This window comes from Poecilia reticulata, chromosome 14, assembly GCF_904066995.2.
Source record: "Poecilia reticulata chromosome 14, P_reticulata-male-v2, whole genome shotgun sequence".
NCBI lineage: Eukaryota > Metazoa > Chordata > Actinopteri > Cyprinodontiformes > Poeciliidae > Poecilia > Poecilia reticulata.
The window spans coordinates 460,704-481,284 of NC_088843.1; the positions used below are offsets into that span (position 1 = coordinate 460,704).

Below are 20,581 nucleotides of genomic sequence, written 5' to 3' on the forward strand. Positions count from 1 at the left end.
AGAGGTTTGGTTCCAGGAAGCAAACAATATCTGCTGCTCCACTTCCTGTTTCTCTTCCTGTTTCACTTGCTGCTCCACTTCCTGTTTCACTTCCTGCTCCACTTCCTGTTTCACCTTGTTTCACTTCCTGCTCCACTTCCTGTTTCTCTTCCTATTCCACTTCCTGCTCCACTTCCTGTTTCTCTTCCTGCTCCACTTCCTGCTCCACTTCCTGTTTCTCTTGCTGCTCCACTTCCTGTTTCACTTGCTGCTTCACTTCCTGTTTCTCTTCCTGTTCCACTTTGTTTCACTTCCTGCTCCACTTGCTGCTCCACTTCCTGTTTCTCTTCCTGCTCCACTTCCTGCTCCACTTCCTGTTTCACTTGCTGCTCCACTTCCTGTTTCACTTGCTGTTCCACATAGAAGTCGTATATATTGTAGGGTTAGTCTAATGTTTTCATGTTTTCACCAGAATAAAGTTAAACTATCAGAACGAAGGAGTAATTTTATGAAAATGATTTTCCTGTCGTAAATATTTAGATGTTTTTCTGGTAAAATTGCATTTTTATTCTAATATTCTGACTCTGTTCTCGTATTTGAACTCAATGAATCTCAGAATAAAAGCCACTTTTTAAAATATTTTATGTCACTTTTATTTGTGTTTTATTGTAGATTTGTACATTTTCTGATATTTAAAATATTTCTCTCTTGTTTTTGTTTCAGGTTGGAGATTTTGGCGACACCAACAGCTGGCCGACTCCAGGAGAGATCGCAACAAAAGACATGCAGGTAACGCATGCTGGGGATGAAGGGGCGGGGCTACAGAGGGGGCGGGGCTACAGAGGGGGCGGGGCTATAGACCCCCTGCTGACAGTGAGCCGTTGGGCCGTTTGTTGTTTTGAATTTTAACTTGGTTTGTTTAGATGAGAATAAGAATAAATTTCAATAGAAACTCGGATTAAAGTTTCTGGTTTCTTGACTCGTCAATTCGAGTTTGTGTCGACTTGGCTGCCCTCTGATTGGCCGCCGCCGGTCGGCCGGCCCTCTGATTGGCCGCCGCCGGTCGGCCGGCCCTCTGATTGGCCGCCGCCGGCCGGTCGTCCTCTGATTGGCCGCCGGTCGTCCCTCTGATTGGCCGCCGGTCGTCCCTCTGATTGGCCGCCGCCGGCTGGTCGGCCTTCTGATTGGCCGGTCGTCCCTCTGATTGGCCGCCGCCGGCCGGTCGTCCTCTGATTGGCCGCCGGTCGTCCCTCTGATTGGCCGCCGGTCGTCCCTCTGATTGGCCGCCGCCGGCTGGTCGGCCTTCTGATTGGCCGGTCGTCCCTCTGATTGGCCGCCGCCAGCCTGTCGTCCTCTGATTGGCCGGCGGCTCTTTCTGCAGTCAGAGATGTGTCAGATGAACAGAAATGAAAGAAAAGTTAAAATCTGAGCCGTTCAGAAATGATTTTTCAGGTTATTTCTGCAGATGAGTATCCGACCTGCTGCCAGTCAGAGCCCTGCAGTGAAAACATGAGTTGTGTGTCATTAAGCAAATGGTGTAATTATTTGGCAGCTGGTGAGGACGAAGCCTGAGAAACGTGTCGTGCTGGTTAGCTTCTTGCTTTAGCATTCGCTGCAAAAACAACTATTTCTGTCCAGTTTCTCCTGAGAACATCATGAGATGAAACCAGCTGAAGCAGAGGTGGGGAGTAACTTTTCCTTTAGGAACTTTCTGGACAAAATGTACTTCCAGGAGTTTTTTCACTCCACTGTATCTTTTGTAAACTCAAACTGTCTCATTGAAAAACGTGAGTTTTTATGTGTTTTCCTGCCTGCGGTTTGTGTGATTACTGGGCTAACAGACGCTAGCTGCTGGGATTCTCCTTCATTTCTTCCTCTGAGTTTCATTTACTCTGAGCAGCGCCGCGTGTTGCCACGGTAACCGGCTCTATTCTGGGCGGCCCGGTGGCGCTAACAGGCCGGATCAAGTCGTCGGTCCCAGGAATAACCTCCAGGTCCGGTGGCAGAACGGAGCGGTCCGAGGCAGGATGTCCTTCTAGGGCCACCGTAGGGAACCGGCCGGTCCGAGCCGCTGCTATTCTTAGTGCTGCCGGGCCGCGGCGTCCGTCACGCCGTAAATCAGAGCCCGGCGGCGGCGAGCCGACGCGCTGACAGACGCTCAGAGGAACCCGGAGTTGCTCCTGCCTGTCTGGGGTCACGGCTGACCTTTTACTGCACATTTAGACATTTTCTCAGGTTGTTTCAAAAAAGAATCGAGGTGGTTCTGGTTCCTCAGTCCAATTCATCAGAATATTTCAGCAACGCAAACGGCTTCACACAGTAACCAGTCATGAAATGAGCAATGGATGATCAATATTTAATTTATTATTAACCAAGGCAGCTCCAACCAGTGGGGTATTAAGTCTGGATTTACAGGAACTCGGTGTTTCGGCTGTGTTTCAGTTTTCTGGGCGTTTGCTCCAGATCTGTGGATCATAGAAGCTGAAAGCTTCATTTTGTGAAGACGCTGCTGCAGGAATCGATTTCTGTGATCTGAGACTTTAGTCTGAAATGTTCTGCAGCTGCTAGAAGGAAAACTGTGGAACCGGAGGGTCAGAGGTCAGAGGTCAGCCTGATCTCTAGTTTACAGCAGGAAGAACTGAAGTAGTGCTGACTCTAGATCTATAGCTCTAGATTGTTCCTCGTTAGGTGAAAACATAACATTTTTGTTTCTCTGGAGAGAAAATGAAAACTTTCTGAACTTCTGCTTGGACCTTTGACCTCTTCCACCCAGCGGAGCCATGAAAGCTAAACTCGCTACATGCTAACGAAGCGTTAGCGTTCATCATCTTCACTTTCAACAGAGGTGATTGTTTTCCTTTAATCGACAAAATAAAGTTCAAACGGCAGATAAACCTCAGTATGGAAACGTTCAGCAGAACATCGAGGCTCATCTCCACTGTGGGCTGCAGCCAATCAGTGGCAAGGAAAGCAAGTCCTGCTCCTGGATTGGCTATTCTGCAAACACCATCCAGTCGCATCGCAGCTTCCAAAGATTAATTTACTTTAGATTATTTTAGATGAGCTCTGTTAAAACAATCAGAGTCTGACTGTAAACATAAACTACACGAATGAAAAACACGTTTTATAAGTCATGAAGTTTGAACTTTCTATTTAGTCGGATGTATTTCTGACACTAGAGTTAAAATAAAAAAGGAAAAACAGGAAAAATGTGTGTATATTTGATCACAGCTGTTTCTGCTGACAGCAGAAAATGATCCCAGCAGAATAATATAATATAAAGTGTTTTTATGATCAAATCCGTCACAAAAACTCGTTACCAGATCATGAATTGACCCAGAAGTTATGATAAAACGAGGCTCCGCTCCATGACTCAGCAAAACGAGGCTCCTCTCTCTGTGACTCGGCAAAACGAGGCTCCTGTCTGCGTGACTCGGCAAAACGAGGCTCCGCTCTCTGTGACTCAGCAAAACGAGGCTCCGCTCTCTGTGACTCGGCAAAACGAGGCTCCTGTCTGCGTGACTCGGCAAAACGAGGCTCCGCTCTCTGTGACTCTGCAAAACGAGGCTCCGCTCTGCGTGACTCGGCAAAACGAGGCTCCGCTCTCAGTGACTCGGCAAAACGAGGCTCCGCTCTCTGTGACTCGGCAAAACGAGGCTCCGCTCTGCGTGACTCTGCAAAACGAGGCTCCGCTCTGCGTGACTCGGCAAAACGAGGCTCCGCTCTGCGTGACTCGGCAAAACGAGGCTCCTCTCTCTGTGACTCGGCAAAACGAGGCTCCTCTCTCTGTGACTCGGCAAAACGAGGCTCCGCTCTGCGTTTTCTTTTCTCTGTTAAATTCAGAGAAGCCGACTGGAGGCGACCGGCTCTGATTCGGTTTAGGAACGTCTAGTTGTTTCCTCTGGGGGATTTTAACCGTTACGCCGGCAGACGCTTCGGCTCCCTGTTATGGAAATTTCACTCATCAAAGAATGAGAATCCGTTTCCATGATGAGGGAAAGATGAATCTTTGTCTTTAAGTTTCTTCATTCAAAGGTTGAAGACCCGTCTCACTGAGCGCAGTCAGGAGAAGAGCCCTGAACATCACATACAGGAAAACACCCAAAGTCTGATGGACCACAAGACCATCCTGACCTCCTCGTGATCCGTCCCTCGCCTCTTGCAGGCATGATTTATGGCAGGAAAGGGAGCCCATATGATCTCAGGAGAAACTTGTAACTCTTAGTCATGGTGTCAAATCAGGGGACAAACTACATTCCACATGTTGGTCCGTTTAATTTCCAGGTTAAAGTTTTACTCTTCTGCCATCACAGCTGCAGAAACATCTAAACATTTTCTGGAATCGTCTTTGATGGACAGACATGTTGCACAAATACAAAAACACAGCAGATATAATCCGTAAATAAATGGTAAAAAGTGTCATCAGTTCCATCAAAGATTAAATTAAAACTACATTTTCTATTGCATCTGGTAGCTTCTGTAACTCTGACGTGGCGTTTTGGAGGAAATGTAACTCCGAGACTCGCAGCAGCTTGGTGTGTGTGTGTGTGTGTGTGTGTGTGTGTGTGTGTCTCTGTGTCTCTCTCTGTGTGTGTGTGTGTCTCTGTGTGTCTCTCTGTCTCTCTGTGTGTCTCTGTGTCTCTCTGTGTGTGTGTGTGTGTCTCTGTGTCTCTCTGTGTGTGTGTGTGTCTCTCTGTGTGTGTGTGTCTCTGTGTCTCTCTCTCTCTCTGTGTGTGTGTGTGTCTCTGTGTGTCTCTCTGTCTCTCTGTGTCTCTCTGTGTCTCTCTGTGTGTGTCTCTGTGTCTCTCTGTGTCTCTCTGTGTGTGTCTCTCTGTCTCTCTGTGTGTCTCTGTGTCTCTGTGTCTCTCTGTGTGTGTGTCTCTGTGTGTGTGTGTGTGTGTCTCTGTGTCTCTCTCTGTGTGTGTGTGTGTCTCTGTGTGTCTCTCTGTCTCTCTGTGTGTCTCTGTGTCTCTCTGTGTGTGTCTGTGTGTGTCTCTGTGTCTCTCTGTGTGTCTCTGTGTCTCTCTCTCTCTCTGTGTGTGTGTGTGTCTCTGTGTCTCTCTCTGTGTGTGTGTGTGTCTCTGTCTCTCTCTCTGTCTCTCTGTGTGTCTCTGTGTCTCTCTCTCTGTCTCTCTGTGTGTCTCTCTGTCTCTCTCTCTGTGTCTCTGTGTCTCTCTCTCTGTCTCTCTGTCTCTCTCTGTGTGTCTCTGTCTCTCTCTCTCTCTGTCTCTGTCTCTCTCTGTGTCTCTGTCTCTCTGTGTCTCTGTGTCTCTCTCTCTCTGTGATCCTGTCTAAACTGCTCTTCCCTCCCTGTGTCCAGATGGAGGCAGTGGGACAGAGCGCGTCCGGCCCGCCGCCTGTCAGGCAGGTCAGAGACTCGTGGAGAATCGCTGTAAGTTCAGCTTCTTGACTCACCATGAGGCCAGGAAAGAAAAACCCTCCAGGCAGGAGGAGAAGCTGCTGCTTTCCCCTGATTGTGCAACACTTGACACACATGTTGAACTAACAGAGAAATCGATTCAGGGAACGTTGCTGTTGGCAGAGCACCGACCCAAAGAGCCCGGCAGATAAAACCCGTTTCAGGCCAAAGGTTCACATGCAGGCTGTTTAAATCATTCACTCTGAAATGTCTGACTCCATTTTTAGATCTTCACAGACCTGCTTCTTTGGAAACGGTTTGTTTCAAATCATTTTCATTAAATCTCTTTCTTCTAGAAACCTTAAAATCCAGATTTTATAGTTTCCAGCTGGTTGGACTTTAGTATTTGTGACCCTTTAAAGGAGATCTGTAATGAAAAATTCATATTTTTCACATTTTGGTCCATTTGAGTCTCAGCAGAACAAACATTTTAAATAATACCCAGAGGTTTTTGGGCAATAAGGTCATGATTGTTGGTTCTGGAAAAACGGCTGCTTTAAAAAAAAACAAAACAGAAAAACTGCGCTGTTGCCTAGCAACCCCAGCTGATCTCCAGCGTTTGGTCAGCTGGTTGTTGTGCTCTGTACAACGGCTGCTGGAAAAAACAAGAGTTTAGTTGTTGACTTGCTGCATTGTGGTTGGTTGTGCAGGAGGCTCCACTAATGCTTTTCAAGATACGGATGTGTAATTGTTCGTCTCTTTGCAGCTGTTTTGTTGAGTGTAAACGCTGAGTTGGGGGCGTGGCCAGCAGCAGCTCGTTTGCATTTAAAGTGACAGAGACCCTGAAACAGCTCAGACTGAATTATCTGAGAACAGAGGAAAGAATATAATGAACAGGCTTTGATTAGGCCACATGCTGCTGTTTTAACTTTACAACTGTAATATTATTTATAGGGACTTTAATTTATACAAATAATAAAACAGGAAAAGATAAAAAATATTTAAGCAGCTTGATTTTATTGCACATAATTTTTAACAGCAGTTTAATTTGTCTACAGCTTGTTATGAATTAAAGGTTAACATGTGAGGGAATTTAAAATAAAAACATGTTGTCCTTCTACCCTCAGTGGTTTGGCTGCTGAAATAAGATTCAAATATATTCATCTTTAGTTTTTTGACTGTAAAACAAATAGGAGATCATTTTATTTGAAAACAAAGATTATTCAGACTTTTGGTCCCTCAATATGAAAAATGTCTTTAAAAACTGGTAAAGTTGTTTGTTCAAACATTTCAGATTCAGAAAGTCAACAAATCTGAAGGTTGAATATTTAATCTGCTCTCGGCAGATTTTGTGTTCAGCTTCATTTTCAATTATCTTGTAAACAATTAAATCAAAAGGCCGAAACTGACGGAGGATCAGATAGCAGGTAAAGCAGCACAGCTACAAACACTCACCCGGATTAGCATGACGGTCAGAAAGCTAAACAAATAAAATGATTTAAGTCTTGGAGCTGCGATGTAAGACGCTGGTTCTGCTCTCGCTGTTGAACCGCTGCTACGCTACAGGTAGTAATATTTCACAGACGGAGCGCCGCTTCTGCTCCACCTGGTAGTGACTCTCACACCGAACCTCAGCTTAAAGCTGCAGCATCTAACCTAAAAAATACATTTTACATACGTATTAAAACTTTCGCTGTCCTAACATGAGACAGATAATCTCTAAAAAATAATCGATCTCCTCCCTGCTCTGCATAATTACTCCGCTCAGTCAGAAACAGCCACTCAGAACTAGCAGTAATCAGCTAGCCGCCATGCTAACAGGAAGTTTTCATTCAGTAACTCTGTTTATTGTAATGGATCCTGTTTTTGCCTTTGAATGTTAAGTTTTATACTTTAATCTTTTGGCAATGTTGAGGTTTTATTTTGGCTCTTTGCATCATTTAGCCTCTTCAGAGCCTCCATATGTTATCAGTCTGTTAAAGATAGTTTTACTGATAGCAGGACAATTTGCACAATGTCTGTTTTGTTTAGTTTTCTTCTTGGAAAAAGTTGTTAAAAACAAGTTTTTGTCTAAATTGAGGTGAATTCATGGTTCCTTTTTCCACATAATGTAACCGGTAGTGTTTATGATAAAAAACATAATAATAATGTGATCAGTATCGGTGATCGGCCCTCATGGGTGATCGGTATCGGCAGGAAAAAACCTGATCAGCACATCTCTAGTTTACAGTTTTCCCTTTTGCTGTGAGTTTTTCCAGCTGGTTCTCGACTCGTTCTTGGATGCGGCGCATGAATCCAAAGCGTTCTGGGTGTGTGTGTGTGTGTGTGTGTGTGGGTGTGTGTGTGTGTGTGTGTGTGTGTGTGACCTGAGACGCCGCACCGTTTTACGGTCGCCATGTTTTGCTCAGCTGCAGCCAAATGTTCTGAACTCATGTAAATCCTCCTCTGTCCGACTTTAACGAAACATTTAATTCACTTTCTGCTCATTTGGCTCCATATTTGGTCCGTATGACACAGGAAGGTCGTACTACTGATTTCCTTTGTGTGTATTTGTGGAGTATTTAGTCTGTAGAAACTGACTCTTAAATGAAATACCTCTGTATTTTATTTTTCATAGGCAGATTTTACCTGGAGTTGCTGCTGATTGTTTTAGCTGCTGATTCTCTGGAAAGATTTTCTTTGTTTTATGGGAACAAAACCAGCAGCTTGTAAATCTTATTCAAATAAACTCCAGAAAATGTCAGTAAATCCGTTTCTACCGCTGCTCTGCTCGGCGATGGCTTCTCCATGGCTGTTCTGGACAGACGGTGGGACCTTCAGAAAAGATTAAACTAAATAATAAAAAGCAACATTTTGGATGATTGCAGTGGAGTTTAGTTCTGAACCCAAAGTTTAACCTTTTTTCCGCTTCTTCATCTGGTTTATCTGCGTTGCTGTAATCGTTGCTTGGTTTGGATGTTTGCATGTGGATGAACAAAACGAGCTTTGAGTTGCTGCTGTTATTAACGCTGAAGCTTCACTTTGGCATGGAGGAAAGCTGCTGCATCGTTCGGCTCTCTGCTCTCGACACGTTTCGGCTCTAAGGTTTGGATCCCGGATCCCAGCCGTTCAACACAAACTAATTCTGCACACGGTTTCTGTTTTTCAGGGTCCCAAAAGGTCGGCGGCCAAGAAGGAGTCGAAGGACAAGAGGGAGAGCAACGAGGAGAGCAAGGAGAACCTGAAGGCCAAATCTGACGACTCGGGAGAGGAGAAGAACGGAGACGACGACCCGCAGAAAAACGGGCCGAAGAAAAAAGGTGAAAGGCTTCAAATACTCGACTCGGAACCAAAAAAGACTTTAAAATGTTAGCTGAAGCTAGAATCTTCACATCGATTCTCGCGCTCGGAGAAGAAAAATCCATTAAAAGCTAAAACCCAGCTGAAGTATGGTGGTGGCAGCATCATGCTGTGGGGGTGCGCGCTGCCCTTTATAAATTAGATGACATGAGGAACGAACACGATGTCGACGTGAACCAGGAAGTTAAATTTGTTCTTCCAGATGAACAAAAACAAAGTTCTTCAGATTAATCTCATTTTTAAGATCCAATTTCTGGAATGAACTCTTTGGGTTTCCGTAGTTCAGAGTGATGTCATCGCAGCAAGAGCCACCATCTTGTTTCCATTTATTAGGCCCAGATTCTGATTGTTTTTGTTTACAATGTTAGGAGAATAAAGCAGACATAGAAATTATGTTTTAACACAAACTTCACTTTATTATCAGCAGGTCTGGAAATGTTTGAACATGAACTGAATCAGTTTGGACAGAATCACATGAACTGAACTGATCATGTCTGAATACTGAGAATCTTAGGAAGAAAACTGAAAAACATTTAAGAAAAAATTTAATGCAATTTTACCAAACTTCTGTTATTCTGACGTTCTGTAAATAAAAATAATTCAGGAAAAGTTTTGGCTCAAACGAACATTTTCTCTTTTCTGCGCCGTCCTTTTTCTTCTGTTTTTCATCTTTTTAATTCAACTTCCAGCGGCTCTCTGCTGCGCCCTGCTGGCCAGCTGAGGTACTGCAGCAGCATTCTGCATTTGAGTTTTTCCTGAAATCTGATCCAGAAACTGATTCTCCTCCTCAGAGAACCCGCTCTGAGTTTTTCAGAGTTTAGGATATTGGGAAGAAAAGTGTTGTAAACCTGAACTTGAACCAATCAATCAATTAATTAATTAATAGCTAACTGGAGTTTAAAGAAAAAAGACCACAGGATGATGAAACACTGCCAAGCCAAGTTTATTTATCTAGCACTTTAAAACAGTTCCACTGACCAAAGTGCTGCACAGCCACAGAATTAAAACAAGTGAAATAAAAATTAAAAGCACACTAACACCAAAAATACAATCACTTAAAATGAAGACACACAATGCAATACAAGAACATACCCAAATATGCAGTCATAATAAATATCACAATAAGTAATCTAAAAAAACAATAAAAGTAACTAAAAGTAACAGCAGCTCAAACTGAATCAAAGGCCAGCCGAGTCTTGAGAGCAGATTTAAAAGTTGCCAGAGAAGTGGCCTGTTTTTCCGACATTGGTTCCAAAGTTTAGCAGCTGCCACAGCAGACGCCCTGTCCCCTCTGAGCTCCCTCAAAGTCCTCGGCACCTGGGGGCAGGAAGTCGGCTCCAACATCTTTAATCTTAAATAAAAACCTTTATCTGTAAATCTGCTCCACCCAGAACTCCTCTGGTTCAAATTCTGCAAGATAAATCTATAATTAGTCACCTTTTATTAATTGGTTAATTGAAAACATGTCGTCTGCGTTGATGTTCAGATTCTTGTTTGGCTCCAGATGGTCAAACGTTTCACTAAAGGGTCGTTTAATAAAATGTCTTTTATAACAAATGGGATGTTTATTATTGACGTATTTCTAATATTGTATGAAAAGATGAAAGTTCTGCAGGATGTGATTCATTTATTACTTGCTGATTCGTCGTCGCATTAACTCCACGTTCCCCCAACAGGAAACAAGCAGAAGTGGCTTCCTCTGATGATCGACGTGAAGCCTGAAGGGCCGCGGGAACGCTCGGCGTCCCGCAACAACAGCCGGCAGAACGAGCAGCCGCGGCTGGCGCCCAACGCCCGGAACGACCTCAGAGGTCAGCCGGACCGCTCGGCCGGCTCTCGTGGCCAGGAGAGGTCAAAGGTCACCACTGATGCGGCTGGTTTGCGTTTGTCCGGCAGATTGGCACAGTCAGAAGTACGAGCGGGAGTGGCGCGACGACCACGACGAGGTTTCCAGCGTGAAGAGCGAGGGGGCGCCGTTCCGCGGAGGGTTCAGAGGTCGCGGGCGTGGCAGAGGAAGGGGGCGGGGCCGAGGCCGAGGCGGCGGCAGAGGTACAAACACACATTATTCAGTTTTATCCTTCAGTCTGAGTCTCTGCTGCTTCTGAACATGGAAACATTCAGACGTTTTTCTGCATCGGTTTGTTTATGCTGACTTTAAAACTCCTGCAGGGTTCGGGTTGGGATTTGACCTTCGGGTTGGGATTTGACCTTCGGGTTGGGATTTGACCTTCGGGTTGGGATTTGACCTTCGGGTTGGGATTTGACCTGCTGTGGGTCCAATAACCTACATAACCATAAACAATCAGGATGTGTCTGGATGTATCCAGTTCAATCAACCAAACTTCAGCAGGTTTTACCAGTTTAGCTTGATGGCCGTATGTAAACTTCTGAGCCTTTTTTCCTCGTTTGGTGGGGCAGAAAAAGAACGTGGGATCTAATCGGGTCACAATAAATAATTAAAATGAGCTCAAATATTTCCACTTCAGTTGTTACAGAAATATCTTTAAAAAGTTGGAAAAACTAAACACCATCTGGCCACTAGCTTTATTTTTTATGACCTAATGTGTTAAATGTTGCAGAGAATTAATTATTTTGAATATTTAAGATGTTTCCAGATCCAGGATTAAATGTTTTTTCAAGCTTTTATCTTTTGAGGCTGTGCGTCAATTAATTATTTTATTATTATTAGCTGGCTGGGTTTAAAACAGAAGTATTATCATTTATTGTAATAATTTCTGGAACTATATTTCTGCGCTGCACATCACTTCCTGTTCAGACCAGTGGGAATAAGCCCCGCCCCTGTCTCTGCAGGTCACCATGACTACCACTACGGCTACAAGGCGTTCGACGGGAAAGACGCGCCGTACGGCCAGAAGTTCAGCAACACGGTCACATATTACTACGACAACCTGAGCAGCAGCGAGCTGTACGCCGCCGACCAGGAGCTGCTCAAGGACTACATCAAGAGGCAGATGTAAGCACACGACCAGCGACTGATGACGATTAACGATGATTATTAACGATTAATGATGATTATTAACGATTAATGATGATTATTAATGTTTAATAATGGTTATTAATGATTAATTATGGTTATTAATGTTTAATGATGGTTATTAATGATTAATGATGATTATTAACTATTAATGATGATTATTAAGGATAATAAGGATTATTAAGGATTAATGATGATTATTAATGTTTAATAATGGTTATTAACGATTAATGATGATTATTAACGATTAATGATGGTTATTAACGATTAATGATGGTTATTAACGATTAATGATGGTTATTAACGATTAATGATGGTTATTAACGATTAATGATGAATATTAATGATTAATGATGATTATTAATGATTAATGATGATTATTAGCTATTAATGATTATTATTAAGGATTAATGTTAACGATTACTGATGATTAAGGATTAATGATGATTATTAACTATTAATGATGATTATTAACGATTAATGATGATTATTAACGATTAATGATTATTAATGATTATTATTAAGGATTAATGTTTATTAACTATTACTGATGATTATTAAGGATTAATGATGATCTCATCGCTGTTAATACTGTGAGCGAGGTAGAGATATGAAACGCAGGAATATCGGAGAAGACAAATAGTCCTCTCATACGCTTCAAATGGTTTTCAAATACGTGTCACGGTTCCCGAACGGGAAGGAGTTGTTCAAAGTGCTGTTTTGGTTAGAAAACTGGCTGGTTTGAAGAGGATTTTCCCACATTTTGGCTGCCACAGCTGCAGGGGATTCATTAATTACCATAGCAACCGAACACAGAGCCTGGATAATTACCATAGCAACAGCTTTGAGCTAATTGTTGTACTTATTAACCATGTTTTCTATATTCAATGGACTAAGTCAATGACAGACAACATGCTAGTGATGCCAAACATGCTACTGATAGCAATCATGCTAAGATTAGCATTTGGGCTAATTTCACCTTATGCATTAATTTTAACAAAAGTAATGGTCCAAGTACAGCTTCGTCAACATGTTTCTGACTCTCCACAGGGTTTTGACTACAATTTAGCTCAGTTTAGCATTGATGCTAATGCTGAGCATCAGAACGCTTTTCTTACTTATTAGCAATGTTTCATATACTGAATGGAGTAAGTAATGACCGACATCATGCTAGTGATGCTCCACATGCTGATAGCATTCATGCTAAGATTAGCATTTTGGCTTATTTTACCTTATGCAACAAACACAATGGTACAAGTACAGCTTAGTGAACATGCTTCTGTCTCCCCGCAGGTTATTGGCTACTTTGCAGCTTTCTTTAGCATTATTGCTCATTTGTAGCATCAGAACGCTTTATTAAAAATCCTTTGGCAGGCCCCATAAACTTTCTGCAGGAATTTTCTAGTTAAATGTTTTTTAGCTCTTTAATTCAAAGTCTTCAAAGAGTTATTATTGTTTATGTGAAGAATCTACATTTGATGTGAACTGAAGTCGGGTTTCTTGCCGTTTTGTGTAAAAATGGTTCTGCAGAAACACTTTAAGTCTCAGGCTGGCGGATCTGAGAGAATCAGGTCTTTAAAAGCTGAAACGCTGGACCTGCAGGTCCAGTTTGAGTCAAAACGGAGATCAAACATCAACCCGACCAAATGGATCATAAGGAAACTGCTGATTATTGTGATTCAGGTTGATTCTGATCCAGATGTTGTTGGTGAAGCTGACAGCAGATCAACGTTTTGTCTCCTGCAGAGAATATTACTTCAGCCTGGAAAACCTGCAGCGGGACTTCTTCCTGCGCAGGAAGATGGACGCCGGCGGCTTCCTTCCTGTCGGACTCATCGCCGGCTTCCACAGAGTCCAGGCGCTCACCACCGACGTCGCGCTCATCCTGGAGGTCAGACTCACATGTTCACACCACAAAACGGACAAATTAGTCTGAGAGCAGCTCAAAACCAAACATTTCTACTGATTAAAACTGTGAAACTAGCCCGTTTATGACATAAAATCATTCATATGGGTCTGTTCTGAGTGAGTTCAGGTTTAGGGGCCTCATGCATAAAGCGACGTGCGCAAGAAAAGGTGCAGCGCCATATTTTATGCACAAGTCGGCATGTATAAAAATTAACTTTGCGTCAAGGTTTGCATAAATACACACATTTTTTCACTGGGTGAAAATGTGCAGCAGCCAAAAAACGTTTTCTGTGGACAATATGAAACTACAAAACTCACATAGATGCACTGAAGTCTGACTACATTCAGTTATTCAGACCAAGACGCACCAAACCCAGAATATTAAAATGATTTTAATATTTTATTACTTAAACGATGAAACTGAACCAGACAATGAGCCAACTTAACGCTAAATAAAGAAAATAATGTAAATGATAATGTAAATAATAGTTTTCCTCAGTTTTGGTCTCTCGTTGATCTGTGAGCCGAATCTTTGGGGTAATTTAATTCTCACTGAAGGAATAAAACGGGGATGGATGAGCAGATTAACTCCAGATTATTTCTAAGTGTGTATAATCACAGCAGCTGATCCAGGTGAGCAGCTACCTGTGGAGCTTCGGCTCTGATGGAGAACAACGTCACTGGGAGGATTGATCACAGAGCATATTGATCTGCTGGTTTATTGGTGTTTAGATTCATCCAGACGGATCATCCTGGATCTCTGAGCAGAACTGAAGGAGCCGGGCGGTACCGGTACCGGTACCGGTCCAGCTGCAGCCATCCTTCAGTGGAGCCGCCAGCTTTGTGAATTATGGACATAAAGCATCTTTATTCTGTAAATGTACAACTTATGCACGTGATTCTACTATTGATAAACGTCCAGTTTCCCCCAGAGACCCTCTGACTCTCTGTCTGCCCTGCTGAAGGTTCAGACATTTATTCATTTGTTTTTTCTTTAAAATTTATTATTTTTATTTTTGTGAAGTGACCTTATGTGTCCTGAAAGCACCTTTTAAATAAAATATATAATTATTATTATAAATGCTATTCTGCTACAAACAAGGCCGTTGCCATGGTTACTGCTTCTCCTGGCGACAGACTTCCAGGTATTTATGCTAATTTACATTAATATGTATTTATGGAGGCGACGGGCGGAGCAGCAGCTGCTCTGCTCACTGCTAATTGGGATTAATAAAGGAAAGGTGCGCAGCCACCTGCGGCTTTATACACTTTAATTTCTTTGACTGCCGCACTTTTCTAAAATGTTCTATACGCCAAGTTTTAGTTTGAAAACTGAGCAGCGTTTTCTGCATGAGGCCCCTGAGCTTTAGGGGAGAAAACTGAGATTAATGCATATTAGGGCTGTTGTAAACGATTATTTTAGTAATCGAGTAATCTATAATCTTACGATTAATCGAGTAATCGGATAAAAACAATTATGAAATAAAATATTGGTGAATCTTCCATAACACCAGTGTTACTATCGGATATCAACATCAGTCTATTTTTTCCACCTTTGAGCTTCCCTACCAGTTACTGTTTTGTAGACCGGGGGAGCAACACGGGATATTTACGGCTCCTCCGTTCAGAAACTCATCTACCAGCCATGTTCCGCCTCCCGTTTGTTCAGACCGGGATGATATAAGTTTATTGTGCGGTTCGTCCGTAAAGCTGCTCTGACCCTGTAAGCATCAACCCTCAGCCGCCCGCCGTGTTCAGTCTCTCCGCTCACCTGTAGAAATCCTCCTCAGCTTCTTCCCGCCGTTCAACCAGCAGCTCCGGAGCAGAAAGGCTGCCGAACTCCCGGCATCGCGCCGGTCATTTTAAGGATGTTTATTGGTCCCACAAAAACGATGAAAACCCGGAATTATCACCAATCAGTAAAATCCCCGCGGGCCGAACCTGAAGATTGGACGTTATGCCGCTAACACGTAGCTTCCGTCAACAACTCAGAGGCGGAAGTCAGAGCTCCGCGCAACGCAGATAATGTTCCGGCTGAAACACGGTGCGCTAAATGATAAAACATAAACTAACGAAGCTTCGAGGCAGGTCAATTTTCTTCGAGGGATTTTAATAATCGAGGTTCTCGAATCACTCGAGGAATCGTTTCAGCCCTGATACATATTTCTTCGAGATTTTTATAACTAAACATTTGATGATTTGACAAGAGAACTTATATTTTATTTCACATTTAGCTTGAAGTTGAAAAGCATCAACATTTTTCCTCTGATTATCGGCAAGAGTTTAGAGAAATGGAAAAATGTTTTTCTGCCTCTTTATGTGAACTAAGTTTATTGTAAACCATTAAATTAATCTTCTTGTTTTCACTGTTTTAACTCCACTACTGATTTATTGCTTTTTGTTTCATCTATAAAACATTACATTTACATTTTGTTGTGCTTCTGTGATTAAATGATTTTGATTCTGATTTCAGTTCCGGGATAAAAAGTGTGAATCTAATCAAATCGATGTTTGTTCATGTTCAGCTGAATTAGCAGCAGAAACTGATTCCAGATCTTTATGTTCTGTCTAAAGGCTCTGAAGGACAGTAAAGAAGTGGAGGTGATCGACATGAAAATTCGCCGGAAGGAAGATCCCGGGAAGTGGCCTCTTCCGGGCCTGATGGCGCAGAACCACACGGACTTTTCCCAGCTCATCAACTGTCCTGAGTTTGTTCCCAGGCAGATGGCGGAGGAGTTCAGAGGTCAGCAGAAAAAGATTCATCCAGCATCTTCTTTCTCCTTTGGTCAGATTTCTGTGGAGATATAAACCTGAGATTTCATTCATGGTGGCCTTAAAAAGTCTTTAATTCATTAAAAACAGAAAGTTGGCCTTAAAAACGTTTATCTGTCTTTATTTATTTATTATTTATTCATGCTCTTTAACTGCAGGCGCTAACTAGCTGCTAATATACCCTTGCTAACTAGCTAGCTAGTTTTATTGCGTCTGTCATGGTTATGTGTTAGTTTGACTCGTGGCTGGACCAAAGCTCTTACATTTCTGTGGAGATATAGGTCTTAAATTAATTCATAAAAGTCTTAAAGGTCTTAAAAAGTTTAAATTTTATGTATCTAAAATGTCTTCAAATGTCTTAAACTCATTAAAACTTTGCCTGAATATGTCTTAATCTGTGTCTGCAGGATTTAGTCTCATATTCTATGTAGTTTATTTTCCTGTGGCTCATTTCTGTCGGGCGAAAGTTTGAGTCGCACGCAGATGCTAACTAGCAGCTAACATAGCTAGCTTTTCTTGTGTGGTCTCGTATATTTAATGTAGTTTGGTTTTCTTTGGGGTTTTTTTGTTCTGTGGCTCAAGGCAGTTGAGGCTATCGCTAACTAGCTGCTAAAATGCCCATGCTAACTAGCTAGCTATGGACACAATAAAGCTAACTAGCTAGCTAGCTAGCTCTTTTTGTCCATAAGTATAAATTTATTGCCGGCTGGATAAAGTTTGATTTGGGGAAACCTCCAGGAGTTGTTAGTTTATAAAGTATTTGATGAAAATGTTCATGATGTGATATTTAAACAATAATGAACCTGACTGTGTTTCTGCTGCAGGATCCTCCAGATCTTCCACTCCGGTGCACCAGCAGAGCAAACCTGACGGAGACGTGTCCAACCTGAAGACGATGCCCAAAGGTCTCTCAGCCAGCCTGCCCGACCTCGACTCCGAGTCCTGGATCGAGGTGAAGAAGAGACCCAGACCTTCGCCGGCCAGACCCAAGGTAATAGACATGATGGGCTCCTCCTTAACGAGCTCCTTAACGGGCTCCTCCTTAACGAGCTCCTCCTTAACGGGCTCCTCCTTAACGAGCTCCTCCTTAACGAGCTCCTTAACGGGCTCCTCCTTAACGGGCTCCTCCTTAACGAGCTCCTCCTCAACGAGCTCCTCCTTAACGAGCTCCTTAACGGGCTCCTCCTTAACGGGCTCCTCCTTAACGAGCTCCTCCTCAACGAGCTCCTTAACGGGCTCCTCCTTAACGAGCTCCTTAACGAGCTCCTCCTTAACGAGCTCCTCAACGAGCTCCTCCTTAAGGAGCTCCTTAAAGGGCTCTTTCTTAATGAGCTCCACCTCAACGAGCTCCTCCTTAATGAGCTCCTCCTTAACGAGCTCCTCCTCAAAGATCTCCTCCTCAACGAGCTCCTCCATAACGAGCTCCTTAACGGGCTCCTCCTTAACGAGCTCCTTAACGAGCTCCTTAACGAGCTCCTTAACGGGCTCCTCCTTAACGAGCTCCTTAACGAGCTCCTCCATAAGGAGCTCCTTAAAGGGCTCCTTCTTAACGAGCTCCTCCTCAACGAGCTCCTCCTTAATGAGCTCCTCCTTAACGAGCTCCTCCTCAAAGATCTCCTCCTCAACGAGCTCCTCCTTAACGAGCTCCTCCTTAACGAGCTCCTCCTTAACGAGCTCCTCCTTAACGAGCTCCTCCTTAACGAGCTCCTTAACGGGCTCCTCCTTAACGAGCTCCTCCTTAACGAGCTCCTCCTTAACGGGCTCCTCCTTAACGGGCTCCTCCTTAACGAGCTCCTCCTCAACGAGCTCCTCCTTAATGAGCTCCTCCTTAACGAGCTCCTCCTCAACGAGCTCCTCCTTAACGAGCTCCTCCTTAACGAGCTCCTTAACGAGCTCCTCCTTAACGAGCTCCTCCTTAACGAGCTCCTCCTCAACGAGCTCCTCCTCAACGAGCTCCTCCTCAACGAGCTCCTCCTTAACGAGCTCCTCCTTAACGAGCTCCTCCTTAACGAGCTCCTCCTTAACGAGCTCCTCCTCAACGAGCTCCTCAACGGGCTCCTCCTTAACGAGCTCCTCCATAACAAGCTCCTTAACGGGCTCTTTCTTAACGAGCTCCTCCTTAACGAGCTCCAGGACTCTCATGCTCTAATCACATCTATCTATCTCTTAAAGAGTGAACTCAAATCCTCCCATGTGTTATTTGTCATTGTTTTCCATAAATCCAGGTGAGTTTTTGTCCTTCATCTCGTCTCCTCCATGTTTCAGGCTCCCTCGCTGCAGCAGAGGGAAAAAGACGATTCGCTGCGATCGCCGCTGCCGCCGTCCGGCTCCTCGCCGGCGCCGCTGACCGCTGGAACCAAGGTGGGAAATTAATAACTAGCAACTGGTTTTAATGGCTGACCACTGGGAGGCGACGACGTGAAATCGGACAGAAAAGATTTCTCATTTTCTGAAAAAGTTTGTAAAAAAGAAAAAGATTTTTCCAGATTCCCAGACAAACATTGCTCGACGACTCTCTTTTCCTCTTTGTCTCTTTCTGTTTTTTCACATTAACCTGAAATGTATTAAAATGTGAAAACGCGTTGTGAGCATTCCGGATGTTTCCTGCTGGTCCCGCATCAGGACGGCGCTGAGCCGGACGAGCCGGAGGAGCTGGACTTCATGTTCGACGAGGAGATGGAGCAGATGGACGGCCGGCGCAACACCTTCACCGACTGGTCGGACGAGGACTCGGACTGCGAGCTGGACGACCACGACGTCAACAAGATCCTGATCGTCACGCAGACGCCGCCGTACCTGCGGAAGCACCCGGGCGGCGACCGCACCGGCCACCACACGTCGCGCGCCAAGCTGACCAGCGAGCTGGCCAAGGTCATCAACGACGGCCTCTTCTACTACGAGCAGGACCTGTGGGACGACACGTACGAGCCGGAGTACGCCACCATCAAGGTCAGCGCCGCTGCCCGCAGCCGGGCCTGCGTTCTAGAACTGAGACGTAGACGAGGTTCCTTCATTACAGGTTTACTGATCCATTTGTTCAGCCTGGCGGGAAACTGATCTGCATTCTCATTAGGTTTATATAATCAATACTTTCACATTTTCTGCTCCTAAAAATGAACCAAAATATGAAAAACCAAAACTACTAAACTAAACTAAACTAAACTAAACTAAACCATGCTTAACTAATAAAGAAAACAAACTAAACGAAATACAACTAAACTGTGAACTGGTGAGCAATTAGTTAAACTGATTAATCACATTTTTATTTTTGAAGGTTTAATTTTTGGAAAATGTGCATTTTTTTCCTGGGTTTCCATAGATACAAGTGATGTCACACCCAGGGCGGCCATCTTGTTTGTTTGGACTGCATGCGGGTCAGAATCTGATTATTTTTATTTAATTTTCCAGAAAAAGTCTCAACAATAAAGTCAGAGAATATTTCATGTCCTCATTCAGGACAAACCTGAAATCAGGAGAATAAACTTTACATGAAAAATAATCGTAAGCATCTTGTGAAGTTTTATAAATAATTAATGCTTTTTAGACATAATTCATCTAAACACGTCAAATTATCAGCAGCAGGAAATGATTGAGTCTGTTTGTGACATCACATCCTGGTAAGCGTTTCTCTAATATGATGTTTTCATGATCGGATGTTTCCTGCAGCCGTAACGCTGACTGAGCGGAAACACAAACCAGGTTCAGGGATTCCTGCCGTTTGAAATTCCCCTTTTAGAAACGAGAGAGAAAGCAGAAAGTCTTTTATTTTGAAGCTGTTCTGTGTGGAGGCGTTTCTGCCGCGGCCCAGATGACTCTGTGGATGACTGGCTGAAACCCGGAGCGCTGCTTAGTTCTGCTTTGTTGGCCCATTGTGTGTCCGCCACGTGTTCCCGCCGTACGTCCAGCGCCCCACGGACCAGAGGTTTATAAGCCGCCTGTGCGGCCCGGAGGCAGGCCGTTCAGCCGGGTCGGGTCGGGTACCAGCTGATGATCCTGTCTGAAATTCATTTTTTGTGTCGTATTTTTGCAGCAAGAGGTTGAAAACTTCAAGAAGGTTCATCTGATCAGCCGCGAACAGTTCGACTGCCTGACCCCTGAACCCCCGGTTGACCCCAACCAGGAAGTGCCGCCGGGGCCGCCCCGCCCCCAGCAGAGTAAGAACCCGACTGCCCGGGTTTGGGCTCATTCACTTTTCATATTGTTTATAACATTTTAGGACAATAAATTCC

General features: G+C 43.8%; 1 protein-coding gene across 4 annotated transcripts in view; it reads left to right on the forward strand.

Moving 5' to 3' along the window:
- Positions 1-20,581, forward strand: part of larp1 (La ribonucleoprotein 1, translational regulator) — a 39,492-nt gene that overhangs the window by 14,289 nt on the left and 4,622 nt on the right. For 2 of the 4 annotated variants that reach the window (XM_081615417.1, XM_081615416.1), the window contains exons 3-14: positions 703-768; positions 5,300-5,371; positions 8,487-8,637; positions 10,354-10,488; positions 10,574-10,726; positions 11,489-11,651; positions 13,419-13,563; positions 16,155-16,323; positions 17,177-17,343; positions 18,618-18,713; positions 18,975-19,301; positions 20,383-20,506. In XM_081615417.1, coding sequence (XP_081471543.1) covers positions 703-768; positions 5,300-5,371; positions 8,487-8,637; positions 10,354-10,488; positions 10,574-10,726; positions 11,489-11,651; positions 13,419-13,563; positions 16,155-16,323; positions 17,177-17,343; positions 18,618-18,713; positions 18,975-19,301; positions 20,383-20,506 — 1,768 coding nt within the window. The remainder of the gene's footprint in view (positions 1-702; positions 769-5,299; positions 5,372-8,486; positions 8,638-10,353; positions 10,489-10,573; positions 10,727-11,488; positions 11,652-13,418; positions 13,564-16,154; positions 16,324-17,176; positions 17,344-18,617; positions 18,714-18,974; positions 19,302-20,382; positions 20,507-20,581) is intronic. The other 2 variants (XM_081615419.1, XM_081615418.1) reach the window with 1 other exon arrangement.